The sequence below is a fragment of the Thamnophis sirtalis genome, unplaced genomic scaffold (genome assembly GCF_051295495.1).
Source record: "Thamnophis sirtalis isolate CommonGarterSnake01/CBP01778 unplaced genomic scaffold, rThaSir2_p1.2 scaffold_6, whole genome shotgun sequence".
Taxonomy (NCBI): domain Eukaryota; kingdom Metazoa; phylum Chordata; class Lepidosauria; order Squamata; family Natricidae; genus Thamnophis; species Thamnophis sirtalis.
Window position 1 is genome coordinate 19,225,321 of NW_028261386.1, and position 18,488 is coordinate 19,243,808.

Below are 18,488 nucleotides of genomic sequence, written 5' to 3' on the forward strand. Positions count from 1 at the left end.
GGCATAATTTTAGGGATGCTGAGAAGCCTGAGCTGGCCTAGATTTAGCAGCTTGGCTCTCTCAGGTTTTCTTTTCCAGAACTACGTTGCAAAAGCATATCAGTAGTTCTCGACTTATGATCACAATTAAGCCCAAAATTTCTGTTGTTAAGTGAGAAACTTGTTAAGTGAATTTTGTCCCATTTTATGACCTTTCCTGCCACTTCTGTTACGTGAATGCCTGCAGTTGTTAAGTTACTAATGTGGTTGTTAAGTGAATCTGGATTCCCCATTAACTTTGCTTGTCAGAAGGCCACAAAAGGTGATCACATGCTCCTGGGACATTGCCACTGTCATAAATATGAGTCAGACGCCAAGCATCCGAATTTTGATCATGTGATTGTGAGGATGCTGCAATGGTCATAAGTCACATTTTCAGTGCCATTGTAATTTCAAATGCTCATTAAACAAGTTATATAGTTACTTTTGAGGATAATGTTTCCACAAGGTAAAGATCGAGACTCCCTAAAGATGTGTACAGATCATAGAGTAATTTTTGCCATCGACTTTTGGAAATTTAATTCAGCACCCCCGTCTAGTGAATAGTTCTAAAATTTCCTGTTAATGTTCCATCCGAGGACTAACTAGGGCACCCTCCTTAGCGGTGCTAGATGTTGTCATATGCAAAAAAAAACCTCACCAAATGCTTCACGTGCTTTTTGACTTCAGGGGCAGAAAACAATGGTTCTTCTCTTCTTTGCACTCTCCCGAAAGGAAACACTCCCGTCTCTGACTGCAAAAGAGACCAAATTTCAGCCAAATTGAAGAGCAAGTGGCTCCTGTTCATTTTGTGACCCACAATCTTTCTTTACTGATAGGAGTTAGCAAGTTGACTAAAATAGGATAGAATAGAATAACAGAGTTGGAAGGGACCTTGGAGGTCTTCTAGTCCAACCCCCTGCTTAGGCAGGGAACCCTACACCACTTCAGACAAATGATTATCCAACACATTCTTAAAAACTTCCAGCGTTGGAGCATTCACAACTTCTGCAGGCAAGTTGTGCCATTGATTAATTGTTCTAATTGACTAAATTTATTAATTTATTACATTTCTACTTGCCCATCTTACCTAAGCGATGGTTTACAACACTGGGCAGTTTACAACACCCAGTCTTAAGACCAAGTTCCTGTCCTGAAAATATGTTTGCTGCTGTGAACTGCTCTGGGTGTAGGATGCCATCTCTGAGGTTAGGCAGAAATGCAGACTTCGGTATGGCTGAATTCAAACAATAAGCTAGACCAGGCTAAAATAAAGTTTTGTGGCTTTGTTATTCAGCACACCAGGAGGACCAGGAAAATTATAGGGGCCAGGCTATCACATTAAACTATCATATGATTTATTTAGGCATAACGTATAATCAGAACACAGCACTGCTGTCAGGCCAAAACCAAGAATTACAAAGTAGAGATTCTTCCCAGCTGAGTTCTTTACTGTTTTCACATCTATAGACAAAAATCTTGCCAGACTGTGGATTCTACTATCTGCATCTACAATATACACTGTAAACAATAGCAATAGCAATAGCAGTTAGACTTATATACTGCTTCATAGGGCTTTCAGCCCTCTCTAAGTGGTTTACAGAGTCAGCGTATTGCCTCCAACAACAATCCAGGTCCTCATTTTACCCACCTCGGAAGGATGGAAGGCTGAGTCAACCCTGAGCTGGTGAGATTTGAACAGCCAAACTGCAGAACTGCAGTCAGCTGAAGTAGCCTGCAGTGCTGCATTTAACCACTGTGCCACCTCGGCTCCATAAACTACCAAGGAAGGGTTGTCTTCACCTTTTTACTCTCACACATAACATCCAGAACGACTTCTTTGCAATGTATCCCATCCCTCCACCTTCCATCACAACTGCTTATGGTATGCTGGGGTGAGTGGATTCAACTTGTAAATGGCATCTAATAAAGAACTCCTTATATTTTTACATACAAGAATTATTATTCAGTAGGTCCAGGTTCAAATTTCATGTCTATCACGTGTGAAGAATCAAGACCACATGTTAGGTTCCTGTTAAGCTGGTGTATTCTTCTTGTTTATACACAAGAATGGGGTCAACTGTCAATACTAATAGGGTGCTAGATAAGAGTTAACAGAATTCAAAAGTGGTTGAATTTAGACCACTTGTGAGAATGTAATGCGTCTAGGTCCATGATGGCGAACCTATAGCACACGTGCCACAGGTGGCAACCGGACTCATTTCTGAGAGCATGCGAGGCGTTGCCCTATCAGCCCCAATGCACATGCGCATGCACCTTTTAAGTAGCAGGATTCATCCCCTATCATCCCCAGCCAGGAAAATCAAAACTACGGCTAACCTGGGATTATAGAAAATATGTCTAAGATAGCTGGGTGTGGAGCTGTTCTGTTCTAAGTATACATTAATGTTTATGATTGTAATCCTTACTAATCTGGCAGTACCTGAAAAACTGTGGGAGGAAAATTTGTCTAATATTATATGTTTCAGTTGATTAAAATCCTCTTCTGTCATTAAGGAAACTGCCTCCTCCCGAGTTGCAACAGTTCTATTTTCCTATAATTGAGAGTAGCTCTGTGAGTTGGGTGGTCTCTAAATTTGATATTTTTTAAAAAAATTAAACAAGTAAATTATAGATACTCCTGAATAGATAGAAGGTTTATGTTCTGATCATGGGGTGGCTCTTTCCACTGTAACACTGAATGAGGAAATGGAAACTGCCTTGTGTGAAACAAGATCTGAGCCAGTATTTCTATTTTGGATTGAAATGGTTCTTCAAAATCCACCTTTCACTGTCCAGAAATGCAGGATGGTTTCAGCTGGTGGTTTCAGGAACTGCCCTGGAAAAGGTAATGGGCCTGTAAGGTGAAATAGATTGGCCACTTCTTTGTTCTAGGAGGGAAATACTAAAAAAAAAAGGTTCTGTTAGGGAACTGATAGAAGAAGTTAAAGCCCTTATTAACAGCTTCTCAGATGTAGATTTTTATTCTACCATCTTTACATTATTTGGAGATCATGTTCCTGAAATATCCTCTTTCCAACCTCCAGCTTCCTAAGATGATTTACAATCTTAAGGAACAAGAATTGCATACATATTCAGGAATACTTTGTAATGCACTCAATAGGGGACTAAAACCTACCCTCTTGGCTAAATTTATGGAATTCTGATATGGGGCCCAAAGCAGGCCACACAACATTAGGTATCTCACCAATGCAACGCCAGGAAAGCTGGTTCAACCTCCCGATCCTCTTTTCAGCCAAACTTTCCTCCACCTACCTAGACTCTTTTCCACCCAAAGGCGACGCGGCCTGTACAAAATCCGTCTGGCCGGCGCTTTCCTATCCGCCCGGCTGCGCCTTCCGCTTCAGCACCAGGGACAGCTCCGCGCTGGCAAAGCTCCAGCCCGGTGGATTGTCCGGTGGGCTGAACCACTTTGCCGTCCGGAAGAGGGAGGGATATACGCAGCTCCCCGCACGGGGCAGGGAAAAGCTCCAAGCTGCGGCCCGAGGAAGGAACCCTTCAGTGCATAGTGGGAACTCCCAGACTTGACCACCCAAACTTCCACGATCTGAACTAGGATCCGGAAGAGGTACAAACAAGGCGCAGATCCAAATCTCTCCCGTTCTCCATTCAGTCAACATTTTCGAGGAAGGTTCAAGTGTGATAAAGTATTTTTGTTTGTTTGTTTGTTTGCATGTAAGGAATAGAGAGCAGGAAGAAAGAAGAGAGCACTGACTCACCATTGCTATACCTAAGTATTTATAGCTCGGGTGAGATTTAAGTCGGGAATTCCTGATCTGGTACAGCTGTCAATCAGAATATTATACCTATTGGCACTATAATTTAATGGGTCAATGGGGCAGGGGAAAGAGGCAACAATATGGTCTAGTGATGAGAGAAATGCAGCAGCCCGTGAGAGACAGGCTCAAATCGCTGAGCCTGTTACTGGAATCAAAAAGCTTATCTCCCAACAATCCTGGCCACATGCTAAAATAAAAACTCTCTTGAGTTCAGCTCAACTTTGGTGATATATTCACGTCCCTGTAGTTCCCTTGACAACAGTGCATGATTTGTCACACTTTTTCTGGGATGTTTCCCCCACTTCCCAGTACACCCCACAGCCTTAGCCTTTGATCTTCCAAGCATTACCAGGACTGATCAAGATATAAATCTCATCTGTCATCTCGTGCCACTTCCCTTTCCTTGAATCTCTTCTTCAGTCCCACACGATGTTGGGGGTTGTTCTGTACTTTCCACAGAAACTCAAGCACTTTTAGCAGTGCTATAAAATCTATTTTTTTAAAAAACCCACTTATAGGTGATGCTACAAAGTCAAAATCAGAAAAAATTCTCTGTGGTTTTTGTTCATTTCAGCCTTTTTAGCCTATTTCCCCTTGTTCTCCACCCCACATCATCTGAACAGAGTGCTTATGTAGACATGAAGTAACATCATTTGCTCAGGAAGTCTACAAAAGACATATTAGTAAACAGATAGTGTCTAATATACCGGGGGATTAGCTCAGTTCTTTTCTTTGTGCAAATTGTTCAGTTCCACCCAAACCTGAAACTGCTCCTCTTCTTCCTCCTTCAGCAGCATTCTGAGGACCCATTTTTAAGCTGTTCCATCTGGACAACGAATAGAGGAACAAGAGAGATGTGGGGCTATTCCCAGCAGCATCTCCTGTGGTGGGGGGGCAGGGGGGAGAGATCAGAATCAGCAATGATGGATGGGGCATGCAGGTGATATTGACAGATGTACAAAAGAGGTGAGCCTTGTGTTGCACTCCAACCGCCCTCTTGATGCTGAAGATGCTGGTGGCTCTTCACCCCCCGTTAGCAACTGCAAAGAACCTTTGACTCTCCAAAAGGTTATCTACACGGCAGGCATTCCATCATGTTGCCTAATCTCTTTTCAATCCAAGCAGGCATGATTAACAGTTGTTCATTTTATGAACTTGTACCTGTGCTTGACTTCTCCCCTTTCCCTTTGTTGGTCAGCATGTTGAATCTAATCAGATGAAAGCCTAGCAGCTACATCTGTACAACAAACTAAACTACTGAGTAATTTTTTTAAAACTGTCCAAAGCATTGTGTGAACCCAATTCACTAGATGTGAGCACCAGAAGAATAGCATAATTCTGTAGCTGGTTAGGCATGTTCTCTGAATTCAGAATGTATATGTCATATTTTTAGGATCTCCTCAGTAATATATGTAAGCCACACTGGAGGTCTTTTTAGCTGAACAGTGAGATGAAGTGTTATAAATAAATATAATGTTTATGGCAATGCTTTTAAGCTTCACTTGATTCTTTTTCTTTGCTTTCAACCTGGATGAAACAAACAGTAGATAAAAAAAAAACAGGAAATGCAGACCATTACATAAGAGAATGACATAATTAATTGTCATTCCTCCTGCAGTTCTTTTCTCAAATATGCCCCACTTCCAGTTGAATGTTTTTACTATTTCAGAACTGTAGCAGACCAATGGAATAGTAAAACAGCAAACTCCGTATCCCATGTGAGATAGCACAGGTGGATTTAGCAATCTGGTAGTTTAAGAATGGTGGATTTTGTTCCAGATTGTCCAGCGTGTGGATAATTAAAAGGTAGACAAGATGCATGATTATAAACTGGAAGGAGTTCAAAGGATTTACCTGGCTGGTCTCCTCCACTGCTATGCACAGTTCCTCCCATGGCTGTGATACCCTTGTAGGAGAAAAACCATTTGAGCAGGTAGTATTGGCTGATGTGGTGAGCCCCAAGTCCACTGCAAAATCTACAGCAATGTCTCCTGATCCCTGGCCAGAGGGCTCCAGGGCTGCCTTAAAATTCTTCAGAGCAATCTGTCTCTGTAACCGCAGCACTTCCTTCTGAGATTCTCGGAGTAAATGCTGGAAATCTAGAACAGGCAGGCATGGAGGACCTTCCTAGAAAAACAGAAATTATCACTTACCAGATTAAATAAATTTTAGGTGGCTTAAAAACCAGAGATAACTGCTTATATTTGCATATGAGAAATATATTACACAGTAAATGACCAACTACTGTTTGTTTCATCTTAAATGGTAAATGTCTATGCCATTGTGTCTTCAAGCAACATCTTAGAAGAGTGATTTATCTTCTCCCACCTAGAAGATAGAATCCCTCTTCTCAGATCACACCTGTCGCCTGCACTTGAACAAAAGCTTTTAAAAAGAAAATACCTATGTTGATAAAATTCTGTTATTAACCAAAAATGCCTTTTCAACGACAAATCTAATCCAGATTTCACCAAGCTGTTGCTCTCCAGAATTGTGAGACTTCGACTCTCTTTAACTGTGCTGGCTGGGGATTATGAGAACTGAAGCCCAATAACTCTGAAGGGCAGCAGTGGGAAGTCTGAGTTATTTAACTTGATTAACACAGCATCCCTAATAATATTAATAGTGAAAAGGGGCATATTTCAGATTTCAAGCACATTTCATAACATTCTAGTAGTCTGAAAAGAAACATTAACAGACATGAAAACCTGCAGCATAAAGTTAAGCTGGCTCGTTCAAACCAGCCAGTGACCTGGGCCTCACTTTGTCTCTTTGATCTTCCTACTTCTTAGGTTCCTACATCCTCTCTTTCACTTTCAAACATCTCTCCTTGACAACTTTAAGACAGGTGGACTTCAACTCCTAGAATTCCTCCAGCCAGCCTGTTGAAGTCCAACTGTCTTAAAGTTGCCAAGACTGGGAAACACTGGTCCAGAGCATGAAGTCCAGCTTCCTTTAGTTCTTGATAAGATTTTTCCCACCTTTTACATGTCAACAGCATCTTCTTACGGTTGTTCTTACAAATCTTGTTTCCCAATCTTTTGTTTGGTTTATGGACACCAATTCATAATTATCTGTTCCGGCACTTAATTGCTCCTCCTACCTACCGCTCCCTCCACAACTGCACTGCCTATTGGCAGTGAATATTTTTTCTTTATCCCAAAATTCTGAATAGGTTTTTCCCAAAGTAGAGAATGTTGGGAAAACATTATCAGAGAATGATGTAGCAATATTCGTTATCTGGAAAAAAAATCCCCTTAAAAGTTGGAATATTAAATGGAAATTCTTTGATATCAGAGATACTCAGCCAGTGCTCTGACTGAAGATGGCCTTCTGGTCACAGTAACTAAAATCCATGAGGCTTTTCTGAGCATGATGATAAAGAGACAACTTTTCTGTACTGACACACTTGGAAGTGTAGGAGCAGAGACAGAAAAATGTGATAATCCTGGTCCAGATGGGCCTGGATCCAAATCCTAGTGCTCACTCACAATGGATGGAGGTTTACCACATCTGGACAACATCAGCCTGAGTGTATTCAGTGGTAAACATTCACCTTTCCACCCATGATTTTAGCTTGAAGTTCTTGACATTCCCTCTGCAGAGCATTGATCTGTTTGTCTTTCATCAGGAGTGCATTGGCTTGTTCTTGGAGATCTGTGGCCCGTTGGCGTGCCAGCGCTCTTTTGCACAGTCCTGCACAGGAGCTCTTCACATTTATTGGTGCATTCACCTACAGCAAGAAAAGACTGACAGTTGTCTAACAGGCCAATCTTTGGGACAAATAAATAAATGACTAAGAAGGTAAGCTGACTTAAGAGACAAACTATTGGCCTATCTGGCTCCATTCTATCTAACTTGACTAAAAGCCTATTTCTAAGGCAAGGGCAGGCAATGTAAGCTCTACCAGGTGTCAATGGACTGTGATTCCCATCATGCCTTACTATTGATCATGCTGATTAAGGTTGATGGGAGTTACAGTTTATTTCTTCTCTAAAGTTTCTGGTTGGGATTTTCCTAACCACATTTGGCCACTCCGAGGATTGAATTGCAATTTTCGTGCAAACCAAGCATGATTCCTACAGATTCTTCCATACAAAAATGACAACACATTTGAGGAACGACCATTAATAAGCTACAAAGAATATGTGGGCATACGCATGTGAAAGGCGAAAGGGGGTGAAAGATGAGAACCCTAAATCAATCAGTAATTATCAGTTGAGCAAGAGATCAGAATTCAATCCAATTCAATTCAACCTTTATTGTTAGTGTACAATGAGATTGGCTGAGCCTCCCTTAGTCCACTACCCCCCAAAAAATAAATACATATCACAGTAAAAGAAAGAAATCCCTAACCCAATAAATCATACTAACAACACACAATCCTCTATACATAATGTGAGTAACATTACATTATAATATGTTGCACCAATATGAGCATGTTGCACCGGCCCTACAAGTCTATCGTACTACATACTTAGGATGTTACGTTGCACTCAGGAGTCTGACAGCCCACGAATAAAAGCTGTTCTTCAGCCTGTTCGTTTGACTTGCTATGCTTCTATATCTCCTACCCGATGGTAGGAGAGTAAAGAAGTGCTGACCAGGGTGTGAGTCAGTCTCTGGAGGCTAGTTATAACAGACTTAATGTATGGCTTCATAATTCTGATAGTCAAGAAAAAGTATTCATTGATTTTGAAAAAAAAGTTTGCTTTTTAATATCAAAAAGATTGTAGTAAACTGTCACTTTGATCACCTTTGTGGAGTGTCAAGCCTAACAATATGGGCAGCTCGACTGGGCTCGTCTGCCACCCAGGGTTGGCTCACTTACCATTCTGAGGTTGGCCTCTTGCAGCTTCCTGGCCCTCTCCTCCAGACGTTTTGCAATGACCGCCAGCTCTGCATTCTTCCTCTTCAAATGCCTCACCTTCTCCTGAGTCTCTGGGAAGCAGGTCTTACACTGGAAAACAAGAAACAAGAGAGAAAGACCTGAGCTGCCTTTTTGACCCAATTTTACTTTTGGAGAGCGACCCAATTTGCGAAAACAAGTTCATTCAGCAAGGAGGGCAGTATAGTCACCTTTTTCTCCCCCAGGTATGGTATGATATGGTCCGTCGATGATTGCTTAAGTTAGAACATGAGTCATAACCTGTGATGAAGGCAATCTAATTGGACAGAAAGCAGCTTGGATGATGCATTTTAGGTTAGAATTTAAAATCTTCCAGCTGTTTATTAAGCTTAAAGCAACTTCAGAAATTCCACTCCAGATTTATTTATTAAATGTTTACACTGCCCATTCTATCTAAGTGACTCCGCTTATAAACATACGAGTAAAAGCACAAATTGAAAATAGAATTAAGGACAAAGTTCTTAAGAGCCTACAGGATAAAAATGAAATTCAAAAGGCTAAAAGATTGCCAAGGCAGGAGGAATATTCTTAAGCCATTCCCAGGGTTACATCTTAGATCCCATGCTAATTGGCAAAGACAGGTCTTTATATATAAAGCCAGAAGGGTGGGATTTCACTTCACCTCTGAGTGAGGGTAAGAAGTTCGAAAGGGTGGGGGCAACAGCACAGAAGACCCTCCTGCTAGATCCTGCCAGCTGAAATTTCTTGATTGATGGGATATGCAGAACTCCCTGCTTGACCAGGTGGGATGGGTCAATGTAATTTGGATGGGGCAGTTCTTAATGTATCTTGAGATTGCCATCGGTTGATCAAGGAGCTGGGCATATGCTGAATCTGGTTTATGGTCACCACAAGAACAGATTGGCTGTTTCTATGCTTCTTGTCAATCCCATCCAAGAAGGAAAGTCAAGCCTTACTGGCTTGCTTCTACCTATCAGTGCCTGCCTTTTTCTTTTAGGGATTGTTCTCTCTCCTCAATTGTCCTTGTATCCTGCCTTTGTTTTCTCAGATATTTATATACATAGATTTCTTCACCACCATCCTCTACCATTTTCTCACATTATCGCCTTTGATATTCATAGAGACCCTTCCCTTTTTTTTATGGTATCTTCAGAGCAATAGCAATAGCACTTAGACTTATATACCACTTTGAAGTGCTTTACAGCCCTCTCTAAGCAGTTGACAGAGTCAGCCTATTGCCCTCAACAATCTGGGTCCTCATTTTACCCACCTCAGAAGTATGGATGGTTGAGTCAACCTTGAGCCGGTAAAGCTCAAACTACTGGACTGTTGGCAACTGGCAGTCAGCAGAAATGGTCTGCAATACTGCATTCTAACCACTGTGCCACCATGGCTCTCGAGGCTATACATCTGGGAATGGGCAATGGGAAAACAAGATAGCATGTTTCACCCAGCCTGAGCAGAAACTGAAAGGGTTAACACCAGGAGATACACAGATTATGTAAAGGTTGAATGGAGCATGAGCTTCTAGAGTGGAGGATGGTTCATTGATTCAATAGGTCATTTTGGATCAACTGCAAGATTATTAAAAATAAACAAATCAACAGCTGACCAGCAGAGAACACTATACTCTGACAGCCTAGCTTGAAATGGGTAGCAACTAATCGCTGGAGGGGAAAAGAGGTATATCAGGCATTGCAGCCAATCAGAGCTGGAACTGCTACTAAACTTGAACAAAGCAGTGGAGACCGTCTACTCTGAAGGGTTTAAGACATCTCAGGTCAAAAAGCAGCAGTTTTGAATTGCAACTGGGAAACACCTAAGTGGGATGCACTTGCAATGGACTGAGAGTTGGATGGAGGATGGCATTATGGCATACAGAAAGCAGTGGATTCAGAAAGCCCATACTGGTACACAAAGGGTCACAAAAATTCCTGAAATGAAAAATTCCCTAGGCAGGAAACCCTACACCACTTCAGATAAATGGTTCTCCAACATCTTAAAAATTTCCAGGGTTGGAGCATTCACAACTTCTGGAGGCAAGTTGTTGCATTGATTAATTGTTCTGTCAGGAAATTTCTTCTTAATTCTTTCTTAGTTCTTACTTTTTTCATTGTCTGAGATCTTGGAGGAAGTTTTCAAGTCAAAGCAGACAACTTCGCCCTTGTCCATTGTGATGATCTCCAGATAAGTGGGATTGCATTGCAACTGCCATTTTCCCTAGTTGCAGTAGAGACCTCTGGAGGGGCAGCAGGTTGGAGAATTTTGCATTAGATAGAGCAGGCATGTACGTAGAATCTGAGGCCTCAGGGTCTCATGTGCTCACCTTAAGTCTTAGGAGCAGCCTGCAGAACCCTTCCAAAAATACTGCTTAATGAATTGTATTAATTTAAAAAGAGTTTCCTTGTTCCATTGGCCTCATCCATTTCTTCACCCTGACCCTATCTATGATTTGTCGCTTGGTTCCCCATCATTTCAATCAGCAGATGGGCCCAGCCCTCCAGCCTCAACAGCCTCGCTTAAGATAAGACAGCTGCTTACAATACAAGGTTCATCAGCCTCTTAAGGCAATGCGGTACTTTAAAAAAAAATTAAGATTGATGGAGAAACGGGAGAAAGATCTGAACCAAGCAGCCAGCAAGGCATTCTAACTGCAATTATAAAGCTATGGAAATCTTGCCCTTTCACTCAATGGAACTTTGGCAGGACAAAAGCTTGCTAAGTAGTACCCTGTTTTAATTAGCAGAAGTGTAGCATGGCTTAGATATTCTATTTCAAGTGCCAAAACAGTTTGTTCAGCCCTGTGCTGAAAGCATTGGTCTGCATCCTTTGGAACTAAGAGTTTCAAGCACTTTTTATTCCTCAAATGTCATTGCAAAGGAACATCTTCGAAATTAAATAAACCATCCTTGCTGCCCAGTACAGTAACTCAGGATTGTCAATTACAGATCTCCAGATAGTGTTGCACTTCAATTTCCACAACCATCAGCCTTGGCTAATGACCAAGGTTGATAGGCCATGAAGGCCAACAACATCCAGAGAGCCATAGACTGGTCAATCCTGCCAAGCTAAACAACAGTATATTCAGCTCTTGCATGCCCCTTACCAGCAGACTGTTTTCCTTCTTCAGGCTGGCACAGCGCATCTGCAACTCTTCTAGGGCTGTCAGAAGCACTTGGTTTTGACGCAGAAGACAAGGATAACTCACACCATACTGTAAAGCAGAAGGAGGAGTTAAAGAAAACACAGAAAAAGGAAGAAAGTGGGAGGATATTACTAGTGGTAGCTCATTCTTTACTAATAACACCATTCATTCCAAACATTCCAGGAAGATTTTTCTATTCCATTTTCATTTAGATGTGTTAACAATAGCTCCCAGCATTTATAAGCTTGAACACTAATTCATCTTAATTGGATTAGGATGGAAAGGGCTATGCTTACTAGGTGTGTAGAATGGAACCAACTTCTTAATAGTTATCATGGGAAAATAACAACATACAACACTAAGTCAATCTCATGCTGGTAGATTTTCTCCTCTTTCAGAGAATGGCTCCCACTGCCTGCCATGAGGAAATGTGTGATGTTCTTCCTTTCCTAAGCGGTACAAACTTTATAGGAGGTAGTAAGGATAAGGGAAGGATCTTATTCAGAATAAAAAAAATATTTTATCCAAGGCTTCCTCCCAGAAACATTATACAGGATAAAGAGGAGCCCCTCTCTGATGGGGATGGGTGCTTAAGAAGTGTGAAATACAACAAATAAGAAAATACAGATGATGATGATGATGATGATGATGATGATGATGATGATGATGATGATAGCATAGCAATAGCACTTAGACCTATATACCACTTTATAGTGCTTTTACAGGCCTCTCTAAGCGGTTTACAGAGTCAGCCCTTGCCCCCAACAATCTGGGTCCTCATTTTACTCACCTCGGAAGGATGGAAGGCTGAGTGAACCTTGAGCCGGTGAGATTTGAACTGCAGCTAGCAGTCAGCTGAAGTAGCTTCCAGTAGTGCACTCTAACCACTGTGCCACCTCAGCTCAGTGATGATGATGATGATCATGATGATGGAATTCTATGATATGTAATCCTAAGCCACTTTCTTTCAACATTTTTAACCTGGTTATCCCTAATCTATTGAACAACAAACCAAAGAAGCAGGAAGAATTAATACAAAAGGCTAAGCCAAAAATAGTCTAAAGAAAATTAACTCTGAACAGGCATTTAGGCAGTCTTACATCTGCTGGGTCTCTAACTGACATGGTTAGACCAGTTGCGTGAACAAGTAATTGTGGCAGAGATAGAGATCTAGCTTAATATCAGACAAAGCTCCTAATAGCAACAGTAGTTTGTCAACGGAGCCAATGACCCAAAGAGAGAGTGGATCTCCTTTCAGACAATGTGTCCAAGCACAGGCTGAACAGCCCGTCTGTCTAGGGTGCTTTAATTTGGAGAGCTATACACAGCAGAGGTAGGCCTTACAATTCCATGGTTGACAGAACATATTCAGTAGGTCCATTATATTGGGTGGATCCAATAACATGGTCAAGGAAGCTGTGTGAATGCAAGCTAGGCTTTCATATATATGTATCATCTTCATCATGTCTCAGTAGCAGCCATGTGCAGTGAAAAATCCTGTTCCGACAAATACTGTCTCCTTTGCTCTTGATTTTCCACATCATTATATTACAACTGGTTATCATGTTTTTGGAGTAATAGACAAATCCTTTTTCAGAAACATTATTCAAACATCTTCTGGCTTTCCCCCCCTCCCCTTAGGGAAAGGGAGATTTGGGAACTTTTGGCTCTCCCCCAAAACGACAGTAGTTAATCTAGCTGCGTCTTCACACCTCTGAATTTTCACTGATGATGGCAGACACACTGAAGGTATGCAATAACTTCCAGGCATCTACAAAATATACTCCCACAGAGCTTTTTGTCCTTCCTTCCCAGTCTTACAGCTGCAGGGCTCAGTAAATAAAACATATAAAAATCAAAGGCAAAATAATAGCAAAAAAAATAATCTTAGATGCATTCTTCTTAATACTGCAAAGGGTGATAGATCTCCCCAAGGTGGAAGAATCGTGTTTTTAAACTTTCTTTTGCTGTTAAATAAAGCAAGCCTTTGAGGCACGTGCTGAGTGTCTTTCCCTGAGAAATAGCAACCTCATGCCAGCCTTTTAGAAGAAAGCAGCAGCTATTCCCCCCCCCCCAACTTCACTAGATCCCATCCCCATGACTGAGCACAAGCAGAGGTGGTATTCTGACAGTTCAGAACGGTTCACCCGAACTGGCAGTGGAAATCGCAGGTGGGCCTGCCCACCCACCCTGGCTCTATGCCACCCCATTTAAGCATGTTTTGAAGCCAAAGCACATGCACAGAAGATTGAGCGCATGCACGGAAATGTAAGATGCGCAAGCTCACATTTGTGAACCAGTAGGGAAGGTAAGTGAATACCACCCCTGAGCGCAAGGCACTGTATGCGTGAAATGTTCGAAATCTCAGACTAACAGCATTTCCCCTTCATTTTTAGAAGTATAAATAAAGCAACATTGTCTCAGTTTGTTCCCTGCAGGGATGTGGGACTTTACCTCTTATAATGCTCCAGCAAGCAGGTTAAGGAGATTGACAGCTGCCCAATTTAGAGGAGGTAGCTCTTAAATGGAATGTTGCACCGCCACTCTTACCCATGGGATGTATTCACAGGTAAGAGTTCATGCCAACCTTCTCACCTATCAGCCTGAAGACTCAAATCCAGAAGCCCCCCACTGGCACTTGCACAACATCTGTCCAAGAACTTTAACATCAATTCCCAATGGAAAGCTAAATGGGTCGCTGACTGTTCAGTTATAGGAAGACATATAAATGACCTCCACAAAAACTTTTATGGAGAATCTCAGTCATCCAAGTCATGGTTGTCCCAAAGGTGCTTTTTTCAAGAGACAACTGAACTATCTGGCTTTTTTTTTTTTTTGAAGAAGTTTCGCTTCTCATCCAAGAAGCTTCTTCAGCAGAGCTGAAATGAAACATCTTCAAAGAAAGTTGCTTCTTGAAAAAGGATCTTTGGGACCCCACAAAAAAGGTGCCAGGCTTTGAACTACCATGTCAGCAATGGACAATATAAATGGGATTCATATCTCACATGGTGTCTGCTGGGACTCTGTATAAATGGGGCATAGCAACTTCCCCTCAGTGTGATTGCTGGGTGCCATGTCAAACGGTAGATCACATCATGACCAGCTGTAAACTGGGGGCATATATCTGACTTTTTAATATAAACAATGCTGCGCTCCAATGGTTAGATGGCCTAGACATTGGTATTTGAACATAGATCTTTTTGACATTTATATTTTATTGGGTTCTACTAATCTAGTTGAAATGTTAATTTATACTGCTAGTCCGCGTATGATATGCCATACACTAAATAAATAATAACCAGGTCAGATCAAGACTTAGCAAGTGTATTCTCAAAGCATTCTAATCTTGCTTGTCAGTAATCAGCTAGTTTAATTTATAGCTTAGCATCTTATGCTAAGCCCAGACAACATATAAAGTTATGATTCCATATATTATGAAAGTGCATTAATTAACTCAATAGCCAGTTTATGCTTGTTGTGTAAACAGAACTGTAATATTCATGGTGTGCAAACACCATGTATGATTGACATGTATGGTTTTTATTCTTTCAGTAGGAGGCATAGGTTGAGAGAAGAAAAGGAGCATCTAGGCTAGGGATACATGTGGGGGTAAAAGATATACATAAGTTTCTTGGAGGTCATAAGCAGCCTTCAGGCTCTGGGTTGTGCTTCTCTGCCCTAGGCAATCTCTCTGATTCAGCAGCATACCAAATACTATCGCTTTGTAGCCTAGCAGGAATTACCCCTTGCAAAATCTTTGAAGAACTCAGATATAATTAAATTCATGCCGTTCCAGCAAAGCGTGGTGCACTTAAGGCAGCCAGTTGTGTTTTCAATCCTCCCTTAGCCACCCGTCTGTTTCAATTCTTTTTCTATGAGCAACGAATGTTCCTTTCAAACCGACTAAGGGCTTTAAAAAACTGCTATGCATTCAAGGTTGAATCTCACAGAATGAGAAGTAATTGGCTTCTCTGAGAGGATAGGTCATTTGATTCTGGAAAGTGGTGACATCCCAAAGAAAATGAATCAAGCTGACATATTAAGACTACAAATCTGGGGCACATAGCCGAGCAGCCTCTTTTATCATATGGCGGATCTGTGCAGGATGCAAACGATGATGCATTGTAGATCCTTCACCTTTGCCTTCAGATTTATGGAGGGTTGCTGCTCCTTGAGATAAGCCTGGGACCCAGAAATTTCTCTACCTGCTGCATGAGGTCCCCCCATCTAACTCCTCACCTGGGATTCTAAAACATTTCCCCAAGTCTTTCCTTTTTTTTTTCATCTCCTCAACAATATGCATATGTCTTTAAGCATTTCTTCATTACTGCCGAATGAAGGTGAATATACGTGTTCCAGGATACTCTTGCAAGATCTAATCTGGGTCAATCAGCGGGACCAGAGGCTTTGTCTTCTGAGCTTTCAAACCTGTGCTGGAGGCCATCCTCAGGGCACTTCTCTGTTTACTATGGGCTGTTTTGTGGCAAAAGGTTACCATAAGAGGCCAAATTATACACTGTAAAGATTGCATGGAAGTGGGAGATACTTCCAATGTTATCTGTCAGATCCCCAGATTGCCTTTGTGACTATGTAGGACAGACAGGGAGGAAGCAAACCACCAGATTGCAAGAACACAAGCACGAGGTTAGATGAGGAGACTCAAACTCAGTGGTAGCCTCACATTGAAATAAGCAAGGACATACATTCAATTTTGCAGTGGCTAAGATTGTTGGACAAGCAAGCATAAAAACAGCCACGGAAGTGATTGAAGCCTGGGAAATGGTTAATCAACAGGAGTGTTGATTTACCACCAGTTTATCAAGTACTTAGGAGGAGAGGGCTGGGCAGCATAAGGAAATAACAGCCAACCACTTAATAGTCAGCCATCAACACCCCAACCTACATCTAAAAAGCTACACATCACATAAATATCACACACAGAGAGAATATCTCAAAGACCACAGAGAAATATGTGAAGGTGGGCTCCAACACAATTCCAAAAGCTCAGAAAAGAAAACCTCTGGTCCCGGTGATCAACCCAGATTGGATCCTGCAACTCCTTTCCTGAGACTTCAATCTCATCTCCCCCTTTATTATTGAGCTGGGATCATCTCTCACTATTGGCATGCAGCCTCCAATATTTATGCCTGGGAAAATGTGAGGGAAAACAGATTGTCCAGTGCTGTATCAATCTGTGGAATCAATAATCACAAATTGCTGTACTGGTAAAATGATACTATATTGTAAAAAGATTATTAGATATTGTAAGAGAAGAAATATATCAATGGATATTGAGTTGGACCACAGGCTCACTCCCACATTAAAGATCTTTAAGTTCCCCTCTTCTACATAAATCAACATCAGAGTCATGATATTATTGGATCGGTTCCAAAGTTCTGCTGGTTTGGGATCTGGCACTGCCCCAAAGCAAGTAAAAAGAAGTTACTGAGAAAGCAACAAATGGGCCTATCACATGCTTCCAGATGTGTAATTCCCAGTCAGGGTTTGGCCATACTAGCTGATATGTATGGGAGTTTAATTCCAATACATATTTTGTAAGAGCAACATTCATTGTTTTTCTCTCCACAGCACTGGCTGCTCATACTCCAAGCAATATTGGATTTTTACTGGGAAAGATATTGGAATCAGAGAATAATCAAACATCAGTTTGGACAGGACATTGGAGATCATCCATTACAACTTCTTACCCAGGGCAGGAATCCATTATTATTGCATTCCTCTAGATGACCATCGAACCTCTGTTTAAGCCGTTGTTTCTCGAGTTTAGCAGCTGAGGTTGAAAAACACTGGTTTAAATGCTCCAGGGGTGGACTCGGGTCCATAGATTGTTCTTCCAAAGTCTGAAAGGCTGACTCACTATTTTTCATTATTGAGATCATCAACAAGGTAGTCATTAAGTATCTGAACATCTCATTAGTGAAATTATTAAGCTCAACTTCCTTTTGTCCTCATTGCATAAGATCATATTGAATACGCAGGCAGCACTCACATCCTACAATTAATTTGGTTATTGGAACAATGCTTTTTTTCTGGTTTTATCTAATATAGATAATTCTTTAGGTTTGAAGACAACACTGCTTTGCCATTCATCTTTGACATGGAGGTGAACTATAATTCCAGTGTGGAAGCACAGAATCTATCACGATGGGGGATGCTGGAAGATCATTGTTATAACTATGGATGTTATTTTGTGACACTGCTCCGTTTTTCACCGTGCCTCTCTTGCTGCCAATCAATACACATTTTGTAACACAAGGAACTGAGTACAGTTTAAATAGCAAAAACATAAACAAGATGAGCAATTAATATGAGAAAAACATGTCTCTCAGCCACTCCTTGTGAACTTCCAAAGCCACCTTGCTGATCACAAGAAGAAAGAGATAATTTGGCCATCTTCAACTTTGTTGTATACATGATAGCCGAAAATAGATTCTCTACATTCAAAAATGGCCCATGTAAAGGTAAAGGGAACATCTTAAAAAGAAGTTACTATTTCACTGTTCAGTTTTTTTCAGTACTCCTGTTAGACCTCCTTCTTCCATCAGAAAACAATTAAGAGAGTCAGTTTGGTATCATGGTGAAGGCATCACCAGGCTAGAAACCTGTGAGCCGGTGAGGTCTAGTCCTGTTTTAGG

The 18,488-nt window shown here is 41.3% G+C and overlaps 1 protein-coding gene across 3 annotated transcripts in view; it reads right to left on the reverse strand.

Annotated features, from left to right (window-relative positions):
* The window catches only part of TSPOAP1 (TSPO associated protein 1), a 76,605-nt gene that overhangs the window by 51,893 nt on the left and 6,224 nt on the right, over positions 1–18,488 (reverse strand). For all 3 annotated transcript variants that reach the window (XM_087717316.1, XM_087717315.1, XM_087717314.1), the window contains exons 2-6: positions 11,794–11,901; positions 8,649–8,777; positions 7,374–7,550; positions 5,672–5,944; positions 679–771 (exon numbers count right to left, since the gene is read on the reverse strand). In XM_087717316.1, the coding sequence (XP_087573442.1) occupies positions 679–771; positions 5,672–5,944; positions 7,374–7,550; positions 8,649–8,777; positions 11,794–11,901 (780 nt within the window). The remainder of the gene's footprint in view (positions 1–678; positions 772–5,671; positions 5,945–7,373; positions 7,551–8,648; positions 8,778–11,793; positions 11,902–18,488) is intronic.